The 21,455-nt window shown below is 54.4% G+C and overlaps 1 protein-coding gene and 1 non-coding gene across 2 annotated transcripts in view; both read right to left on the bottom strand.

The window, feature by feature from the left end:
- LOC140716261 (chromodomain-helicase-DNA-binding protein 8-like) overlaps positions 1 to 21,455 on the bottom strand; it is a 59,277-nt gene that overhangs the window by 23,827 nt on the left and 13,995 nt on the right. Inside the window, exons 12-25 of the mRNA XM_073028870.1 lie at positions 20,493 to 20,703; positions 19,914 to 20,109; positions 19,167 to 19,334; positions 18,207 to 18,386; positions 16,121 to 16,231; positions 15,228 to 15,424; positions 6,407 to 6,606; positions 5,012 to 5,171; positions 4,322 to 4,411; positions 3,988 to 4,091; positions 3,244 to 3,373; positions 2,870 to 2,945; positions 1,214 to 1,289; positions 241 to 445 (exon numbers count right to left, since the gene is read on the bottom strand). Coding sequence (XP_072884971.1) covers positions 241 to 445; positions 1,214 to 1,289; positions 2,870 to 2,945; positions 3,244 to 3,373; positions 3,988 to 4,091; positions 4,322 to 4,411; positions 5,012 to 5,171; positions 6,407 to 6,606; positions 15,228 to 15,424; positions 16,121 to 16,231; positions 18,207 to 18,386; positions 19,167 to 19,334; positions 19,914 to 20,109; positions 20,493 to 20,703 — 2,104 coding nt within the window. The remainder of the gene's footprint in view (positions 1 to 240; positions 446 to 1,213; positions 1,290 to 2,869; positions 2,946 to 3,243; positions 3,374 to 3,987; positions 4,092 to 4,321; positions 4,412 to 5,011; positions 5,172 to 6,406; positions 6,607 to 15,227; positions 15,425 to 16,120; positions 16,232 to 18,206; positions 18,387 to 19,166; positions 19,335 to 19,913; positions 20,110 to 20,492; positions 20,704 to 21,455) is intronic.
- LOC140716648 (small nucleolar RNA U6-53/MBII-28) lies at positions 1,392 to 1,509 on the bottom strand. Its single transcript, XR_012096340.1, has one exon. It is a non-coding gene; the product is annotated as a small nucleolar RNA U6-53/MBII-28 (small nucleolar RNA).

Genomic DNA, 21,455 nt, shown 5'->3' with positions numbered 1-21,455 from the left:
CAGCCACCCTCCCTTAATCTCCCACCTCTCCCTCGCCACCCCCTCACTTGGCCCTCCCATAGCCACCTCTTCCACTCCACTCTGTTCCCCTCTCCACCCCCTTCCCGCTACATTACCACCCTCCTCCCCTCTCTACTGTCCGATATTCCCCCTCCCCGTCGTCCACTCATCCTCACAATTGGATGGACGGGGAAGAGGGTACGCCCGCGAGCCCACTCCCACCCTCCCCTCCCTGCTTACTTCTGCTGTTTCTCACGCCTGGCGATCTCCTTCAGCTTGAAGGCGGCCTCGCACCGCCGCCGCTTGCGGTCGCCCCTCTCTGCTGCCTCCATCTTCTGCTGCTCCTGCTTGTAGCTGCGCTGGTAGGCGGTGACCAGCCGCCTCAGGCGGGCCGTCAGCACCGAAGGCATGGGCCAGTACCGGCACTGGCTGGACAGCCCAGCTCCTGGGGGAGGGGGTGAAAGCGGAGACGCGGGATGAGCGAGCGGCTGCAGGGCCCACCCCGGTCTTGGGTAGCATAGAGTGCACGGAAAGTGAAAGGAAGTGCTAGGATTAGGCGGGAGGGTGTGGGGCAGTGGGATCAGTGTGAGGACTGATAGCGGGATAAGGGAAGGGTGTGGAGCAGTGGGATCAGTGTGGGGCTGATGGAGGGCTCGGGGGAGTGGGTCAAAGGGATTAGTCTGGGGACTGACTACAGGGGGAGTGGGGTAGTCGGACCAATATGGGACTGACTACAGGGGGAGTGAGGTGGTCGGACCAATATGGGACTGACATAGGCCTACAGGGGGAGTGGGGTGGTCGGACCAATATGGGACTGACACAGGACTGAGGGGAGAGAGTGGGGTGGTCGGACCAATACGGGACTGACACAGGACTGAGGGGAGAGAGTGGGGTGGTCGGACCAGTATGGGACTGACACAGGACTGAGGGGAGAGAGTGGGGTGGTCGGACCAATATGGGACTGACACAGGCCTACAGGGGGAGTGGGGTGGTCAGACCAATATGGGACTGACACAGGACTGAGGGTAGAGAGTGGGGTGGTCGGACCAATATGGGACTGACACAGGACTGAGGGGAGAGAGTGGGGTACTCGGTCCAATATGGGACAGGGGGAGTGGGGTGGTAGGATTTGTTGTGGCATTGATGCAGGACTGTGGGGGGGACGGGGACAGAGTGGCAGTGGAAAAGGACAGTGAATCACGGACGTACTCACCCATTAAGACGTCTTTGCGCGCCTCCCCATCGTCCCCATCCACCGAGATATCTTCATCCAACACCATTCCATCACCCTGAGCAGAGAAAGCACATGTTAGCCAGGGTCCAGCCTTGATGGGGTCACCAGTAGACCACCGTCCCTCACCTCCCCGCCCCCAATAATGAGCCAATTGTGTCTGCCTCAGCTCTCCACACATCGTGGCGAGAAGGAGTGTTGAACTCAAATACACCCAGGGCTGACTGGAAGGAGCCGGCCTGGTGTATCAGTATTAGCATGGCGAATCATCATTGGCAGAACCACACAGGGGACAGAGAGCAACTCCCCTACCTACCAAGTCCCCACTCACCGAAACCTTCCGCTGAAATACCCTCCTCTGCAGCTCTCTCAGGGGAGATCTGCACACTGACCAGTGTCTCACAGTCCCTCTCTCTCAGGGGAGATCTGCACACTGACCAGTGTCTCACAGGGGGAGATCTGCACACTGACCAGTGTCTCACAGGGGGAGATCTGCACGCTGACCAGTGTCTCACAGGGGGAGATCTGCACACTGACCAGTGTCTCACAGTCCCTCTCTCTCAGGGGAGATCTGCACACTGACCAGTGTCTCACAGGGGGAGATCTGCACACTGACCAGTGTCTCACAGGGGGAGATCTGCACGCTGACCAGTGTCTCTCAGGGGACATCTGCACACTGACCAGTGTCTCACAGGGGGAGATCTGCACACTGACCAGTGTCTCACAGGGGGAGATCTGCACGCTGACCAGTGTCTCTCAGGGGACATCTGCACACTGACCAGTGTCTCACAGGGGGAGATCTGCAAACTGACCAGTGTCTCTCAGTCCCTCTCTCTCAGGGGAGACCTGCACACTGACCAGTGTCTCACAGGGGGAGATCTGCACACTGACCAGTGTCTCACAGGGGGAGATCTGTACACTGACCGGGGTCTCTCAGGGGGAGAACTGTACACTGACCGGGGTCTCTCAGGGGGAGATCTGTACACTGACCAGTGTCTCTCAGTCCCTTTCTCTCTCGGGGGGAGATCTGTACACTGACCGGGGTCTCTCAGGGGGAGATCCGTACACTGACCAGTGTCTCTCAGGGGGAGATCTGTACACTGGCCGGTGTCTCTCAGGGGAGATCTGTACACTGACCGGGGTCTCTCAGGGGGAGATCTGTACACTGACCGGGGTCTCTCAGGGGGAGATCTGTACACTGACTGGTGTCTCTCAGGGAGAGATCTGTACACTGACCGGGGTCTCTCAGGGAGAGATCTGTACACTGACCAGTGTCTCTCAGTCTCTCTCCCTCTCTCTCTCTCTCAGGGAGAGATCTGTACACTGACCGGGGTCTCTCAGGGAGAGATCTGGACACTGACCAGTGTCTCTCAGTCCGTTTCTCTCTCAGGAGGAGATCTGTACACTGACCGGGGTCTCTCAGTCCCTTTCCCTCTCAGGGGGAGATCTGTACACTGACCGGGGTCTCTCAGGAGAGATCTGTACACAGACCAGTGTCTCTCAGTCTCTCTCCCTCTCTCTCTCTCTCTCAGGGGAGATCTGTACACAGACTGGTGTCTTGGAGCACACCCCAGCTGTCCACCCCTCCCAGCCAGCCCTGCCGCACACCCAGCTGCCACCATGGAGGCAGGAACTCACATCATCGTCGCGATGTTCCCTGCCCAGAATGAGGGGCTTGTACTCTGGATCTTCTAAGTCCCTCTCGAAGTCTCCGCTGGAAAAAAGAATAGCGGTATGAGCCGGGCCAGAAGCCCACCTCTTAGGTTACTGAGCAGACTGCCTCATGGCATCTGAGGAGAAGGGGAGAGGGAAAGAGGGCTGGGAGAGGACTAGGGAATGGGGGAGTGGTAGGGGCCAGGGTGTGGGGGAGAGTGAGGGGACAGAAAGGGTAGGGCAGGAATGGGCCCAGGAGTGGGAGTGAGGGACAGAGAGGGTGGGGGAGGAACGGGCCAGGGAGTGGGGGACTGAGGGGCAGAGAGGGTGGGGAGGAATGGCACTGAGGGGGTCCCTACCCGTCACCGAGGTCACCGAACATGTCCATTCCCCTCTGCTCTGCCGCAATGGCCTTCTCATCCGGTCGCCCAACCTGCTCCAGGAAGCAGAGGGCAGGGTCAGCACGCATTGTGTTGTACTTCTCGTAGCCTAGAGAGAGGGAGAGAGCCGATGTGGGGGGGGGGACAGAGAGCGGGAGAGAGCCAGTGTGGGGTTGGGGGGGAGAGGGAGAGAGCCAGGGAGGGGAGGGGTGAGGCAGAGTGGAGGTGGGGAGGGGTGAGGCAGAGCGAGGGGGGAGGAGAGAAAAGGGGAAATGGTAAGTAAAATTCCCCACTTAACCATGCTCCTTATTTCTCTCACTTGTACTCCCCCCAACCTACATTGCTCTCTTCCTACTAGCCCCCCCCCACATCACTCAATTCCTACTAGCCCCCGCCCCCCCACCCCTCGAAGGCAAGGTGAGCACGAAGGGATGATCTTACTGAAAGAGGAATAGGTGAGAAATGGAAGGAAATTTCAGGTGGGGCCCACCAGCTGAAGGAACAAACTGAAATGATGGAGCAGTGGGTCAAACCTCAGGAATAATGGCAGGAAAAAGCCACAGCGACTGAAGAGTCACAGAGACAGGGAGAATCAGAGATGGATGGTGGGGAGCCTGAGACAGATTCACAGAGACGGGGAGGACACAGCTCGAGGGAGGAAACGCGGGGCTGATGAGATGGGCGGGGGTTAGAGGGGAGTGTGTACGGGACGCAGTCACTCACCGTGTTTGAAGACCCCGATCAGCAGCGATTTGTCAGCCTCCATGTCCCACCACTCAGCCGGAACCTCCATCCCGTCCACCTCCGGGATCCACACATCGATGTCACTGTGGCAGACAGAGGGGGGTAAGGGGCTGCAGCAAAGGAGGGAACGCCTCGGCGGAGTGGGGTGGGTGGGGGGGGGGGGAGTGACGGAGCTCCTTGGCGGAGCAGGATGCCTCAGGAGTGGAAGGGAGAGGCACATTCACACAGATAGGTCGGGGAGTGGGGTGGGGGAATGTCGGCTGAGAGGGAGAGTGGAAGAGGAAAAGAGGAGGAAGAAGGGGGCGCAACTCACTTGGTGTCAGCTCCGTCCAGCACCCGGTCCGACTGGTCTCCAATCACCTCCTGCTTCAGGTAGTAAAGCATTCGAACCCTGAGGAGCACCCTGGGGAAACAGGAAGGGGGAGAGGGGGGTAAGCCTGGTGCCAGACAGCGATACGAGGGCAAAGAAAAACAACAGCAGAGAGGCAGAGGGAGCCGACTGCAGCAGAGAGCAGCGGTTTGGGGGGAAGGGAGGGTGGCCGGGGAGGGGGGCAGGCGGCCAGGGAGTGCAGGGAGAATGTTGAAAGGCCTAGACAAAGGATGTTTCCCGTGGTGGGGCAGACTAGGACAAGAGGGCACAGCCTCAGGATAGAGGGGCGCCCTTTCAAAACAGAGATGTGGAGAAATTTCTTTGGCTAAAGGGTGGTGAATTTGTTGCCACATGCATCTGTGGAGGCCAGGTCGTTAGGTGTATTTAAGGCAGAGATTGATAGGTTCTTGATTGGACATGGCATCAAAGGTTACAAGGAGAAGGCCGGGAAAACTGGGGTTGAGGAGGAGATTTTAAAAAAAGGGATCAGCCATGATTGAATGGTGGAATAGACTTAATGGGCCAGATGGCTTAATCCTGCTCCTATGTGTTATGGTCTTATGGGAGGGTGGGGGCAGGCGACTGGGTTGGGGGTCCGGTAGCACAGAGTGGGGCTCTCTGCCCCTGGCCTACTTGTTGCAGTGGTGTTTGAGATGCTTCTTGTAGCTGTCGTCCTGGAGGAGGACATCGGGGTTACACTTGCGGATCCAGTCAGCCTTCTGCACATCGAATGAACTGCTCTGACTCTTGATCTTCTTCCCCTTCCGGCCCCGGGGAACTGGGGCTGACAACCCTGGGTGGGAAAGAGTCATATCCAGGGTTAATGCATCACTCATGGTTCCCAGTAAACAAAGCTGTTGCTCCCAGTCAAAATCTGGACAGTGCTCCCAAAGAGGGTCTGACCCAGGGATAGGGAGACGGGAACTGTGCACGATGCTCCTGGTGTGGGTCTGACCCAGGGATACGGAGACGGGAACTGTGCACGATGCTCCCAAAGAGGGTCTGACCCAGGGATAGGGAGACGGGAATTGTGCACGATGCTCCCAGAGAGGGTCTGACCCAGGGATACGGAGACGGGAACTGTGCACGATGCTCCCGGTGTGGGTCTGACCCAGGGATACGGAGACGGGAACTGTGCACGATGCTCCCGGTGTGGGTCTGACCCAGGGATACGGAGACGGGAACTGTGCACGATGCTCCTGGTGTGGGTCTGACCCAGGGATACGGAGACGGGAACTGTGCACGATGCTCCTGGTGTGGGTCTGACCCAGGGATACGGAGACGGGAACTGTGCACGATGCTCCTGGTGTGGGTCTGACCCAGGGATACGGAGACGGGAACTGTGCACGATGCTCCTGGTGTGGGTCTGACCCAGGGATACAGAGACGGGAACTGTGCACGATGTTCCTGGTGTGGGTCTGACCCAGGGATACGGAGACGAGAACTGTGCACGATGCTCCTGGTGTGGGTCTGACCCAGGGATACGGAGACGGGAACTGTGCACGATGCTCCTGGTGTGGGTCTGACCCAGGGATACGGAGACGAGAACTGTGCACGATGTTCCTGGTGTGGGTCTGACCCAGGGATACGGAGACGGGAACTGTGCACGATGCTCCTGGTGTGGGTCTGACCCAGGGATACGGAGACGAGAACTGTGCACGATGCTCCTGGTGTGGGTCTGACCCAGGGATAGGGAGACGGGAATTGTGCACAATGCTCCTAGTGTGGGTCTGACCCAGGGATACGGAGACGGGAACTGTGCACGATGCTCCTGGTGTGGGTCTGACCCAGGGATACGGAGACGGGAACTGTGCACGATGCTCGCTGTGTGGGTCTGACCCAGGGATACAGAAATGGGGAATAGGCAGAGTGCTCCAGATGTGGGTCTGACTCAGGCATACAGAGCCTGGAACCCTGTATTGAGCTCTTGGTGTGGGTCTGAGCCAGGGATACAGAAACTGGAACTATGCACTGTGCTCTTAGTGTGGGTTCATCAGGGACCCCGAGGGGGGCGGTTTGAACAGGTACCTGAGTGGTTCTGCAGCTCCTTGGTCTGCCCGTTCTCGGTGGGCGTGATGAGGTCCCAGATGAAGCCCTTGATCTTCTCGTCACCTCGGTAGTGGAGCAGGCAGTAGACCAGGATGGTGCGGCAGATCACCTCCACGTCTCGCTCCGACATCCGCCGCTTGAACCGCCCGTGGGCCAGGATATCCTTCCACCGACCCCAGCTGGAGGGGGAGAGGAGGTGGGAACAGCATCAGCGCGGTCTGCCAGAGCTCCCTGCTGCCCCCAGCACTAACAAAGGAGCCAGCCCACCATGACTCAGGAAAGTGCATTCCGCAAGTTCCCAGCTGAGCACATGGTTCCTGACTTCACCGCGCTCTGCTCTCCAGAGGAACACAGAACAGTGCAGTACGGCATAAACACAAGAGATTCTGCAGCTGCTCGAAATCTTGAGCAACACACACAAAATGCTGGAGGAACTCCAGCAAGTCAGGCATCCATGGAATGAATACAGTCGACACTTTGGGCCGAGATCCTTCATCAGGGCAAGAACAGGCCTACAGCACACTGTGTTGTGCTTTTAACCTAATGAGACTCAACTGAACTAATCCCTTCTGCTGATATCACATCCACATCCCTCGTTTCCCTGCATTAAACAACTCCACTGTGTCAGCCTCACCACCATTTCTGTCAGAACGTTCCGGGCACCTTCCATTCTGTATTAAGAACAAACCTGCCTTTCACATCGTCTTTAAACTCTCCCCCCTCTCACTTTAATGTATGCCCCCTGGTATTAGACATTGCCCCTAGGGAGAAAGGTACCAGCTGCCTGATCGATCTCTGCCCCTGTAATGGAGAAACCAGACGCAGCCTGAACAGAGTTTTATCAAGCTACAACATGACTTCCCAACAGTGAAAGGCAAGCGTGCTGTTTGCTTCTTTATCACCCTAGCATCCCGTGTAGCCATTTTCAGTCAGATCCGTGTGTACACGAAAACTCTGGTACAGATCCTGCCAATAACTGTATGGCCAGCCGGTACCTCGAAGCAAGCAGACCCAGGTTCGAACCTGGCCAGCTCCTTGTACGCTGTCCATCCACGCTCGAGTTAGCATCAAGTGGGCAACTTGGGTCTCATAAAAAACAGACAAATGCTACGGAAACTGCAAAGGTTGCCACACAATGTGTCACAAGGCGCGGAGGAACAACATTAACTATATACACAGTCCCTTTACACTTGATTTCCCAAAGTGCAATACCTCACACTTGCTTGTATTAAACACCATCTGCCATTACTCTGCCCATCTCTGCAACTGATCTATATCCCACCGTCTCCTTCAGCGATCTTTTATACACTGGCTACTGTATCCAGAGATACCGGCCACGGGACAGATGCACTGCCACCTGGCTGGTCGGAGGACACACCACATGCCAATCAACATTTGGTCCCTCCCAACTAATCAATGCACACCCAAATTATTGGTCACCTTCATTGGATTAACTCGTCCAGCCCCATGCTTTAAAAGGTGAGACTTGCCCTTGGCTAGCCCTCTCTTACAGACCACTACATTGGAGGTAAGTGTACTGATTTATGCTTGGGAAGGTCTATCGTTTGTCCTGGTAAAGGAGCCACAGCTATCCAATGTCAAGGGGGATAGCTGTTGTAGTGCTTTTCCCTTGTTCTTTGTTTGTGTAACTGTACCCTGTCCCCACACCGCTTCCTGTGTATTGTAGTTGCTTGTGTTGACCCGACTTCCCCTTGTAAATAAATTCCTTATTATTAAAACTCTGTGTGTCCAGGCCTCTACTGTTGAGACTCAAAGAACCAGTTATTTTCCATCACAACATTTGGTGCTGCAGAGCAGGGTTTCATAGGTTTTGGCTGGACACAAGCACAGGGGATAATGTTCTGGAATAAGGGGAAGAAAGCCAGTGCAGGCACCCAGGATAAGATCCCCGGGTGGGCTGATGAAAGGGAGGGATTTGAGAGTCTGGCCAGCATGCTGGCAGACCACGGAAAACCAGTGGACTGGTCTGAGCAGTTAGAGCCCCGTGGAGAGAAGCTGGGCCATCATGTGGTCTCCCTCCTGAAGGAATCAGGGTGGGTTCCCCAAAGCCAAGGGGAGGCAAAGGGGTGCCTTCTGGTTGTTTGCGTCCCTGCTGAGACGCCAGGTTAGAATTACTGATCACCTGCAGCACTTGTGTGGTCAGAAGGACAGGGAAATTGAAGACCTCAGTCAGCGATGTTGCACGCTGAAGGAAGCAGCACAGGCTGCCCAGGCCCGAGCCAACGACCTTGAAGTTAGGGGAACTGAACTTGCCCGTCGCCTCATAAAACTTCAGCAGGCCAGGGCAGCCCGACCCATTAAAGATCCGAGCCTTAGTCCAGTGTGGCGACAAGCTGGACACATGGCTGGGGGATGGGGACATCTGGCTGGATAGTGACAACAAGGGGGTGCCCCAGGAACCAAGGTCCCACAACCACTCTTCCCCCTTCTCACCCGAGCTCCAACATGCCTGACCCATCACCACGCGGTCCCAGGTTCACCACAGGGAGGAAGGGAACGAGGGGGAGACGGCCAGGCCTTCCCCTAGTAACTCCGAGACCACAGAGACCCGGGACTTCTCCCCCAAGGAGCTGACCCAGTTGGCGGATCGCTACAGCCAACGACCAGGCGAGCACCTCGCGGCCTGGCTGCTCCGGCTGTGGGACGAGGGGGGGCCCAACCTCAGCCTCTCCCATCAGGAGGCAAGCGCCCTGGGAAGCCTCTCTGACCAGCAGAGCATAAACAATGCGCTGCGGGCGCCACAAGCAGAAATCCGCGACAGTACAACCCTGTGGGATCGGGTAGTGACCGTGGTACGAGCTCGCTATCCCACACTTCTGGAGTGGGATCTACACGGGCGCCCGCAATGGGGTACGGTCAGTGAGGGCACCCGGGTTATCAGGGAATGGGCACTGGTCAACGGCATCTATCAAGGTGACTTCCTTGAAAACACGAGTGACCGGTGCCCTAGCGGGATACTTGGTCACTACCGCACGCCCCGATCTGAAGTCAGTAATCCTGCCCCTCATGGCACCAGCCAGCGGTAGGACCATACGGGATGCCATCACCCTCCTGGAGGCATTAGAATATATGCAGAGGGGGGCACCTACGCAGGTCCAGAAGACCGAGACAAGGGCCCTAGACACTATCCCTCTCAGATATACACGCAGGCAGCTGGACACGGACCTGCTGTGTGCAGGGGTGGATCGTAACCAGATAGATGGCATCCCCACCCCCAACCTATATGCCCTGTGGAAGGAGCATTGCAGGGGGAAGACTACTTACAAAAAGACCACCCACACCAAGCCACCCTCCGTGCATTCCCTGCCCGAAACTGTCTCGAAGGCCCTCGAAGCAGAACTCAGACAGCTCGTCAGGCAGGAAATGTCCCACCTCCACCAGCAAAGTGCCTCACCCCCGGCGTGGCAGCCCTCTTTCCCCCCCCCGCCCCCCATAGGATGAAGGCCAGGGCCCCCAGCGCATTTGCTCTCTCGCCCTTTCCCGCCCGGGGGACCTGAGGCCACATATACCCGTCACAGTACATTGGGGAAAGGGAAACACACAGAGGTGGATGGCACTTGTCGACACAGGCACCCAGCACACGATTATCCCAGGCAATCCTGCCTTATGGAGGGGTACGGACATGCAGATAGAGGGATTGGGGGGGCTCCCTGTTACCAGCTAGGGAGGTCACCCTTCGCCTAGCCATAGGGAACCATTCCCCCAGACGTGTACAAATCCTTATTGCCTCCTCCCTGGAATGTATCCTCGGGATCAATGTTTTAAAGGGACAATCACTTGAAACAAACAGGGGCAAGTTCACCTTCGGCATCGCGCGAGCCACTATTGTTGTCGGGGCGGCTAAGTGGGAGCCAATTGTTATTCCCCCTCCCTCCAAGATCATCTGTAACAGTCAGTACAGAGTGCCGGGGGGGGGGGCGCCAAGAAATTGCAGACTCCATTCAAGCCCTGTTACGGGAGGGAATTATTAGAACCGCTGCCTTGCCTTTCAATAGCCCCATTTGGCCCGTCCGTAAGAGGAACGGCTCCTGGCGGATGACCGTTGATTATAGGCAATTGAACAAGGCTGCATCCCCCCTCGCCGCCACTGTACCTGACATTGTCACCCTTATTGAAGACATCGCAGGCCGTCCCCATAAACCCTGGTACGCTGTTGTCGATTTAGCGAATGCATTTTTCTCGATTCCCCTGCACTCAGATAGCCAAGACCAGTTTGCCTTTACTTGGGATAGCAGACAATACACATTTTGTCGCCTGCCCCAAGGCTGCATTCACAGCCCCACAATCTGCCATGGCCTTGTCTCCTGCGATTTACACAACATCCAATTCCCACCAGAGATTTCGATTGCCCATTATATAGACGATATCCTTCTCCAAGACCCTTCTGAGACCATTGTGTCAAAGGCCCTTCACATGCTAATCGAATCCCTCAGGGGAAGGGGCTGGGCTATTAATTTGGAAAAAATACAGGGCCCCAGCCAGGGTGTCATTTTCCTTGGAGTACAATGGAACTCCGGGCACAGAAGCATACCCGATGCCGCCAAAAATAAACTTTTTAATTTTGCCGTCCCCTCGAATAAAACTGACACAGAGATTCGTGGGGCTCCTAGGCTATTGGCGGCAGCAGATTCCCCACTTGACCATGCTTCTCCGGCCGCTCTATAGGATCTCCAGGAAAAAACTCACAATTCTCTGGGGGCCAGCGGAACAGGCTGCCTTTGATACGGCGAAACTAGCAGTGGAACAAGCCATGCCACTTTCTTCCCGCCAGGCGGGTCTGCCTTTTGAGTTACAGGTCTCAGCGAGCGAGACGGTCGCCGAGTGGAGCCTCTGGCAGAAGACCCCAGGGCATAGAGTCCCCCTCGGTTTCTGGACTAAGTCCCTACCTGAAGCGGCAGTGCGCTACAGCCCCTTCGAGCGCCAGCTACTAGCCTGCTACCTGGCGCTCCTCACCACAGAACACCAAACAGGCACCGACCCTGTCGTCCTTCGCCCCCATCTCCCCATAATGCGATGGGTCAAGTCCCCCGATTCTACCCACAAGGAGGGCCGTGCCCAGAGGTCTTCCATTGTCAAGTGGAAGTGGTACATTGCGGACCGGGCTGAGCCGGGTCCTGAAGGGGTCAGCCGCCTCCATGAACAAGTCACGGCTTTCCCCCAGTCCCAGGACTCTACCCCGGACATCCCCGAGGTACAACCCTCCCCAGCATGTTGGGGTCAACCCTTCGATTCCCTCGACCCCGACAGCAAACTGCGTGCCTGGTTTACAGACGGCTCCAGCCGCTGGAAAGGGGGTAAACAATTTTGGAAAGCGGCAGCACTTTATCCCGCCACGGGTAGAATTTTAACCACCGAGGGGGAGGGGGGGTTCCAGTCAACTTGCCGAGCTGGTGGCAGTAGCTCCAAAACACTACCGGACCAGTCCACATCTACACTGACTCCTGGGCAGTAGCTAACGGCATTGTGGTGTGGATGGCCCGGTGGCAAGACATGGGGTGGGAAATACACGGACATCCCCTCTGGGGACAGCACCACTGGCGTTTCATTTGGGACCAGGCTACCCACAGAAAAACTTCTGTCCACCATGTGGATGACCATACCCGGAAAGATAATGAAGAGGCAACGTTTAACGCTGCTGTGGACCAGGCTGCCCAAATATCATCTGCCAGCACTTCCACCCCTGACACAGACCCCAGTGCACTAGCTGCGTGGGCACACCGACCCCAGTGCACTAGCTGCGTGGGCACACCGACCCCAGTGCACGAGCTGCGTGGGCACACCGCAAAGGTGGCTACTTGGGAGCCGATGGCACGCGGCGCTGGGCTGAACAATTCGGTGTCGCCTTGACACTCGATCAATGTAAAACCTCTGTAGATAACTGCTCCATCTGCCAGCTAGTCAAGCCATGGGACTGGCCGATAGGGCCACCAGGCCACATTCATTGCGGCACGGGAGCGGGTCAGGTATGGCAAATCGACTATATTGGACTGCTCCCGCGACAGAATAAGAAGCAGTATGTCCTCATGATGGTGGACACATACTAGGGTGTCCTGGTGGCGGTGCCCTGTGAGAGGGCCGGCCGGAACAGCACCATCAGAGAATTACAACACCTCTCCTCTCTCTATGGGGTCCCATGGGAGGTACAATCCGATCAGGGCTCACACTTTGTTGGGACCAAAGCCCAGACCTGGGCGGCTGAGGCGGGGATCTCGTGGCTGTTCCATATACCCCACCACCCCCAGGCATCGGGCTTAATTGAAAGAATGAACAGCCCGCTCAAGGAAAAAATCTGCACTTTCCAGCTTATGTGGTGCCCTTCATCCACCCCCTGAATGACCTTGGGGAGCATCCGGCCTACAGCGGCCACCGGGACAAGAGGGCCATTACAGAGGCAGAGAGGTTCTGGATGATAGCCTTTCCCAGTTATGGTACGGCCCGGCTGTCCCGGGAGGTGATCCAGATGACCAGTGTGCTCGAGACTCTGGCCAATGAGACGGCAGTGGCACTGCAACACACTGAGAATGCCCTCACCCGAACGGCGGCAGAACTGACAGCTGTCAGGATGGTCACCCTGCAGAACCGAATGGCACTGGACTACCTACTCGCTGCTGATGGTGGAACGTGTGCAGTGGTTGGTAAGGAATGCTGTACCTTTATCCCTGATGAGTCCAGCAACATCACTCACTTGGCTGCTCACATTCGGGACTCGGTGGCCAAAACTCAAAAATCAAGGGACCAGCTCCTCCAGCACAACACTTCATGGGGCAATTGGTGACCGTTTGGGTCCCTAGGGGGGTGGTGGGCAACTGTCATTCACTGGTCCATCGCACTCATTCTTGTAATCACAGCCATTTCTATACTATGTTGCGCATGCCAGCTGATTAAGAGGGTCTCTGCATTTACTTAGCTGCTCAAAATTGGTTATTTCTGGTATATGCGATTTTGTTTCACCCTCTTATGTGTGTTGGCTATGTGGTGCGTCTTCCGAGGGGTGGAGTGTATCCAGAGATACTGGCCACGGGACAGATGCACTGCCACCTGGCTGGTCAGAGGACACACCACACGCCAATCAACATTTGGTCCCTCCCAACTAATCAATGCACACCTAAATTATTGGTCACCTTAATTGGATTATCTCACCCAGCCCCATGCTTTAAAAGGTGAGTCTTGTCCTTGGCTAGCCCTCTCTTACAGACAACCACATTGAAGGTAAGTGCACTGATTTATGTTTGGGAAGGTCTATCGTTTGTCCTGATAAGGGAGCCACAGCTATCCAAGGTCAAGGGGGATAGCTGTTGTAGTGCTTTTCCCTTGTTCTTTATTTGTGTAACCGTACCCTGTCCCCACACCGCTTCCTGTGTATTGTAGTTGCTTGTGTTGACCCGACTTCCCCTTGTAAATAAATTCCTTATTATTAAAACTCTGTGTGTCCAGGCCTCTACTGTTGAGACTCAAAGAACCAGTTATTTTCCATCACAACAGCTACACCATCAATCATTGCATCACCAGTAAACTTACAAACCCACCGTTTTTATCCAGGGCATTTATATCTACGACAAACAGCAGGGCTCCCAATACAGATCCATCTGGAGCACCACTGGTCACGTAAGTCCCAATGACCATAACCCTTTTGTCTTCTACGGGCAAGCCAATTCTGAGTCCAAATGGCTAAATCACTGCCAGTCCCACGCACCTTAATCTTCTAGATGAGCATCCCATGAGTGACATTGCCTCCTTCCTAAAATGCACGTAGACAACATCCAGAGCTCTACCTTAGTCACCTCCTGGAAGCTCAATCATGCTAGCAAGACATGACCTACCCTGCACAAAGCCCATCTGACGGTTCTTAATCAGACCATGGGCTTCCAAATGCTCAATCCTATCTCTATGAATCCTCTCCAGTAGCTTCCCTACCAATGGTAGCATTCATTTCATGAGGACTAGAATATAAAAGCAAGGATGTGATGCTGAGAAGGCATTGGTCAGAACACATTTGGGACATTGAGAGTAATTTTGGGCCCTGGATCTAAGAAAGGATGTACCGGATTTGGAGAGGGTCCAGAGAAGATTTACAATGATCACAAGAAAGAAAGGGTTAACATACGAGGAGCATTTGATGGCTCTGGATCTGTACTCACTGGGCTTTAAAAGGGTGGAGGGGGGAGGGCATCTTATTGAAACCTACTGAATATTAAAAGGCTTAGATAGAGTGGGTTTGGAGATTATTTTTCCTATAGAGGAGGAGTCTAGAATCAGAGGGCACAGCCTCAGAATACTTCCCTTTAGAACAGAGACAAGGAGTAATTTCGTTATGCAAAGGATGGTGAATCCAGGAATTCATTGCCACAGACGGCTGGGGAGGCCACGTCTTTGGGTATATCTAAAGTGGAGGTCAGTAGGTTCTCGATTAGTAAGGGTGTCTAAGGTTGCAGGGAGTAGGTAGGAGAATGGGGTTGAGAGGGAAAATAAATCAGCCACTATAAAATGGCAGACCAGTCTCAAAGGGTTGAATAGTTAAATTCTGTTCCTATGTCGTACAGTCACTGACATATTTGGTAGGATTATTCCTGTTCCTCTTCCTGAACAAAGAAGTGAAGGACCTAGCTTTATGGGGTAATTCAAAACATGGTCCTCCTTCCTCCGTTGCTCCTCCCTCACCAGCCTTCTACAAGCACCCTCTGGCTTCCCTCCTCCATTGCTCTAAACATCCCCCCTCCACCCAGCACCCTCCTGTATCGACCCTCCACCCCATCGAGCCAGGACCATGTTGCAGTCTCACCCATAGACCAGCAGGTTCTTCTCAACCCTGAAGCACTCAGTCCTCCCGTAGCCATGCCGACGCTCGTGGGACCTGCGAGACTTAGGGCGCTCATCGCTGTCACTATCCATCTCGGAGAAGTCCACATCATCGTCCTTGGTGGTGTTGAAGGGCCGGGTCTGCTTGCGGACTCGTGGGGTGTCGATGACCAGGTTGTTCTGCGGAAGTGGCGGGGGAGAAGACAAACAAGGACAGATGGAACTTTTGGTAGGGATTATGAGGATGGTCCTGTACCTTGAGGGACTGAACTAGGGGCTTTATGTCTTGGAGACAGGAGGGGTGACTTTACAGAGGTGTAGAAAACCATGAGGATAGGGTTAATGTGCGCAGCACTTTTCTCCAGGGTTGGACAATCAAGAACTAGAGGGCACAGGCTTAAGGTGAGAGGGGAGAGGTGTAAAAAGAACTTGAGGGTTAACCTTTTCACCCAGAGTATGGTCTGATTATAGAATGACCTCCAGGGGAAGTGGTTGAAGCAGGAAATTTAACAAAATTTAATAATGTACTTTGGGGAGATATGGGACTAGGGTAGATGGCCACTTTAGCCAACATGTATGGAGTTGGGCTGAAGGGCCAGTTTCCTTGCTGTGTGAGTCCATGATATGGTAGCGTGAGATGGATTCTGGAAAAAGAGGGGAGGAAGGCTACCAGGGAGCAGGGATTCACTTGAGACAGCACAGCAGGCATTTAGAAGTGCTTCTCCTGCTCATTAACTGCTCAAGCCTGAGGTACAGGAGACTCCTCAACCAAGCTTGGATAACCGACCACAGAGAGTCAAAGAGGAGGGATGGAGGGAATCCTCAGTGCACGGCAGAGCACTGGGCAGCAGAGACAACCAAGACCAAAGCCCTCACCCTGCGGTTCACCATGTCCAGGTCGATGTCGGCTTTCTTGGCCCACTTCTGCCAGAAGTTGGGGTCGTCCAAGGAGATGTCAGTCCGGTTCCCAGTGGCCACGAAGCTGGCCTACAACAGAATAGGGGAAGACGGGTCAGAGCGTAACAAACAGGTCAACAGCAGACACCTTTTTAATTGTCTCTTAGCTCAGCTCTGGGATACCTAGGCAGTGAAGATGCATTCATCAGCTTGCTCTTCCTTGACTACAGCTTAGCATTCAACACTATCACCCCTTTGAAACTCGTCACTGAGCCCCAAGACACAGATCTCAGTACCTCTGAGACTGGATCCTCACTGACAGACCCCAGTAAGTGTGGACTGGGAAAGTTTCCTCCACAATCTCCATCAGCAGAGGTGCACCACAGGGCGATGTGCTCTTCTCGCTTTAACACTTATGACTGCATGCTAAGCACTGCTCGAATGCTTTTAAGTTTGCTGACCAAAGATGGTGATGGATCAGCATATTGGAAGGAGATTGGAAACCTGACTGAGTGGTGCCACAAGAACATCTCACTCAACGTCAGCAAAACCAAAGAACTGATTACTGACAAGAGGAAGAGGCAGGAGGTCCTCAGACCTCATTTTGGGATCAGAGGTGAAGAGGATCAGTAGTTTTAAAGTTCTTGGCGTTAACATTATCTGAAGATCATTCCTGCAACCAGCACATGAATGCCATCACAATAAGCACGACAGTGTCTCTACTTTCTCAGATGTTTGCATAGATTTGGCACGTCACCAAAAATCTTGCAGAGATGCACAGGGAAGAGTGCCCTAGTTGGTTGCATCACGGCCTGGCATGGAAACAAAAATGCTCAGGAACAAAAAAGTTACAAAAAGTGATGACTACAGCTCAGCGCATCACAAGCAAAGCCCTCCCCACCATTGAGTACACTTACATAGAGCATCATCACGAGACAGCAGCGTCCACTATCAAGAAACTCCAACATCCAGGCCATGCTCTCTTCTCGCTACTACCATCCAGCAAGAGGTCTGGAAGCCATTAGGATCAGGAACAGTTGCTAACCCACAACATCAGTCTCTGAACTGGTGTGGATAACTTGACTCACCACTACTCTGAATTGATTCTACGACCTACAGACTCATTTTCAAGGACTCTGGTTTGTAGGTGCACCAGGCTATCAAGGCGGCAAATGGAATGTTGGCCTTCATTGCTAGAGGGATTGAATTTAAGAGCAGGGAGGTTATCCTGCAACTGTACAGGGTATTGGTGAGGACGCAGATGGGAGTAGTGTGTCCAGTTCTGGTCTCCTTACTTGAAGGAGGATATAATGGCATTGGAGGTGGTGTGGAGGAGGTTCACCAGGTTGATTCCAGAGATTGGGAGGTGGGGAGCAGAGATTAGACTTTGAGGAGAGATTGAGTTGCCTAGGACTGTACTCACTGGAATTCAGAAGAATGAGAGATTTTATAGAAACATATAACTATGAAAGGGATAGATAGAGGCAGGAAAGCTATTTCCACTGGTAGGTGAGACCGCAAGATTCAGGGGAGTAGACTTAGGATGGAGATGAGGAGGAACTGCTTTTCCCAGAGAGTGGTGAATCTGTGGAATTCTCTGCCCGATGAAGCAGTAGAGGCTACCTCAGTAAATATATTTAAGACAAAGTTGGATAGATTTTTGCCTAGTAGGGGAATTAAGGGTGATGGGGAAAAGGCAGGTAGGTGGAGGTGAGTCCATGGCCAGATCAGCCGTGATCTTATTGAATGGCGGAGCAGGCTCAACGGGCCGAATGGTCTACTCCTGCTCCCATTTCTTATGCTCTTTACAATTCAAGTTCAGTATTTTTTATTTTCACATTTTTTCCTTTTGCACATTGGTTGTTTCTGTCTTTACGTATAGACCGCCGTAGAATTTGATTCTATTTCTTTCTTCTATATAAATGCTTGTAAGGGACTCGATCTCAATGTAGTATATGGTAATAAATTCACTTTGAACTTCGATAGAGATGCAGACTGTGCTGGGGGGGGGGGGGGGGAGGATGTGACTGGCAGGCTATGAACACACCCCGAGGTTGATGCTTACCTTGGCAAACGTGGAGCCCTTGCCCTCGGTCTCAATGGTGATGGTGGTGGTCCTGCGCGACAGGATCTGGTCGATGTCCTCCTCGCAGAACTTGGAGCCCTCGTCCTCCTCGTCCATGATGGCGCCGTAGGCACCCTTGCGCAGCAGGTCCTCGATCTCCTTCTTGGAGAACTGCTGGATCTGTGGGGGAGGGAGCACGAGAGGAGGCTGACGGTGGGGAGAGGAAGCCCCTCTTCCAGCTTTACACCTCAGAAACCCAGCTTCCCCACCCAGGGCCCAGCACCCCCCATGAACCAGCCTTCCCTTTTCTTATTGACAATCCACCTTCCTCTGATCCCCCCAGTAACCTAGGGATCCTTGAGAGGGCTCCAAATACCTACCAAAAAACATCTCCTCCACCCCTTCTAGATTCTCCCACATCCTCTCCTCTGAGGGAGACCCCTTACCAATCCAATCCCTTTTGCCTCTTCTAATGCAAGCCCCCTTGATCAGATATCCTTGCGTATGCAGGATGTGTCCAGTGAACCAGACACATCAACATCCTTCCTTACACAAAGAGTTGACCCTTCGCCATAAGACAACCCACCATTTCCTGGGAAGGGTTTGGTAAATAAAACATTTTTTATATATAAAAACCCTCAACCAGGTCTCTCGCCAGCCTCCACTGCTCCAGAGACAAGCATTGTCCATGAAGTATTATAGCTAATTCTAATGCAGGCAGCATCCTGGTAACCCTCTTCTGCACCCTCTCCAAAGCCCCCCACACCCTTACTACAATGAGGCTAACCAGAACTCAATTCAAAACTCCAAATAACATTCTATGTACTATTTCCAAAGCATCAACGTCCTTTAATCTCCCCACAAAGAGTCGACCTTTGCCAATGGGACAAGCCATTCACCCATCCCAGGGATGGGTCCTACCCCATCCACCCCAGGGTCCGATCTCTGAGCAACACTCACCCCGTTGATGTTGTTCTCTCGGCTACTCATGGATTGCAGCACGGCCTTGTCCAGGCCCAGCTTGAGGCTGGCCTTGTCGAACATCTCCCTCTCGTACGAGTTGCGGGTGATGAGCCGGTACACCTTCACTGCCTTACTCTGGCCGATCCGATGGCACCGAGCCTGGGCCTGAAGCAGGGAGGGGAGGAGGGGGAGGCAGGCGTGGGAGAGGGTGAGAAGCAGGAGGGAAGGAGCGGTGGAAAGGGAGTGGGATGAGGGAAGGAGGGGTGGGATGAGGGAGGGAAGGCAAGAGAAAGGTGGGATGAGGGAAGGAAGGCAGGAGAAGGGTGGGGTGAGGGAGGGAGAGCGGGATGAGGGAGGGAGAGCGGGATGAGGGAGGGAGAGCGGGATGAGGGAGGGAGAGCGGGATGAGGGAGGGAGAGCGGAATGAGGGAGGGAGAGCGGAATGAGGGAGGGAGAGCGGAATGAGGGAGGGAGAGCGGAATGAGGGAGGGAGAGCGGGATGAGGGAGGGAGGGGTTTGATGAAGGAGGGAGGGCAGGAGGGGATGAGGGAGAGGATGAAGGAGGGAGACGGTAAGAATTGTGAGACAGGGATGGTAGGGAGAGAGAGAGGGAGGGAGGGAGAGGACAATGAGAGACAGAAAGGAGGGAGAGAGAGAGGGAGAGGACAGTGAGAGGCGGAGGCAGGGAGATGGAGTACACAGCCCCATCCTCCCCGCAACCCCCTCCCCTCCCCGCTGCCCTACCTGCAGGTCGTTCTGAGGGTTCCAGTCGGAGTCGAAGATGATACAGGTGTCGGCAGCAGTGAGGTTGATGCCCAGGCCCCCGGCCCGCGTACACAACAGGAACACAAAGCGGTCCGAGTCCGGCTTGCTGAAGCGGTCGATGGCCGCCTGCCGCAGGTTCCCCCGCACCCGTCCGTCGATCCGTTCGTATAGGTACCTGGGGAGGCATGGAGAGATGGTGAGGGTGGAGAACAGGGCAGATTGTGAGGGGGACGTGGTCGAGTTGGGCACTGAGGGAGTTGAGGGAGATGATGAATGCAGTGGGAGGAAGCATTGAGGAGTTGCGAAGAACACCGAGGGACTCAGACTAGGTATAATAAGGCAGACCAGATGCACCTCGTCCCTATAACCACCTCCCTCCCCACTGCTCCTCACTGTTTGTGACCCCTCCCCATCCTCCTCATAAACCCCCCACACCCTTCGTTCTGTCCCTAACCCAGCTGTGGAGGGACTAATGTGGGCAAGAAGCAACTACCCGGGTCTGGGCAGGGTGAATGGATAGGGAGGGAGCTGGAGGGCGTGCTGGCGCGGCCCCCTCACCTCTTCTGGATGAGGTAGTCCTCGAGGATATCCAGGCAGCGGACCATCTGCGAGAAGATGAGCACCTTGTGCCCGCCCGCCTTCAGCTTGGGCAGCAGCTTGTCGATCAGCACTAGTTTGCCCGCCGACTGGATCATGGCCTGCAGGTGGAAGTCCAGCGCTGTCGGGTCGTGCGTCTCCCGGAATTCACCCAGGATCTTCTCCTCTGCTCCTGCGGGAGACAACGAGGGGAGCTCGGTCAGGTTCCAGCTTGCCCACTGCTCCGGGAATCTGTACTCCCCCCACCGTCTCTGGATCATATTGCATCCTGCAACCCAATCCTGGAAATCTGTTATTCTACGTATAAACCCATTGAACTTCTGGATCAGATCCAAGCCTGTAACCCACTCCCAGAGATCTGTTATTCTGTATATAAATTCCCAGATTCTCTGAATTAGATCCCAGCCACCACCCATTCCCAGGAATCTATTATTCCATATATAAACCTACTAAACCCCAGGACCAGATCCCAGCCTGTAACCCATACCTGGGAATCTGCTATTTTATATATAAATCTCCTAAACCCTTGGATCAGATCCCAGCCTCTAACCCACCTGGGAATCTGTTATTCAATAAAGAAATCCCCTGAACCCAGGGATCAGATCCCAGCCTGTAAATTACTCCTGGGGATCTGTTATTCTATATAGAAACCCCCCCCGACTCCCTGGATTTGATCCCAACCTGTAACCCACTCCCGGGGATCTGTTATTCTATATATAAACCCCCTGACTCCCTGGATTTGATCCCAGCCTGTAACCCACTCCCGGGGATCTGTTATTCTATATATAAACCCCCTGAACTCCTGGATCAGATCCCAACCTGTACCCCACTCCCGGGGATCTGTTATTCTATCTGTAAACCCCTGAACCCCTGGATCTGATCCCAGCCTGTACCCCACTCCCGGGGATCTGTTATTCTATATAG

This window comes from Hemitrygon akajei, chromosome 25 (genome assembly GCF_048418815.1).
Source record: "Hemitrygon akajei chromosome 25, sHemAka1.3, whole genome shotgun sequence".
Classification (NCBI taxonomy): Eukaryota; Metazoa; Chordata; class Chondrichthyes; order Myliobatiformes; family Dasyatidae; genus Hemitrygon; species Hemitrygon akajei.
The sequence above is the reverse complement of the archived record's forward strand: the minus strand, read 5'-3'. Positions and strand labels throughout refer to the sequence as shown.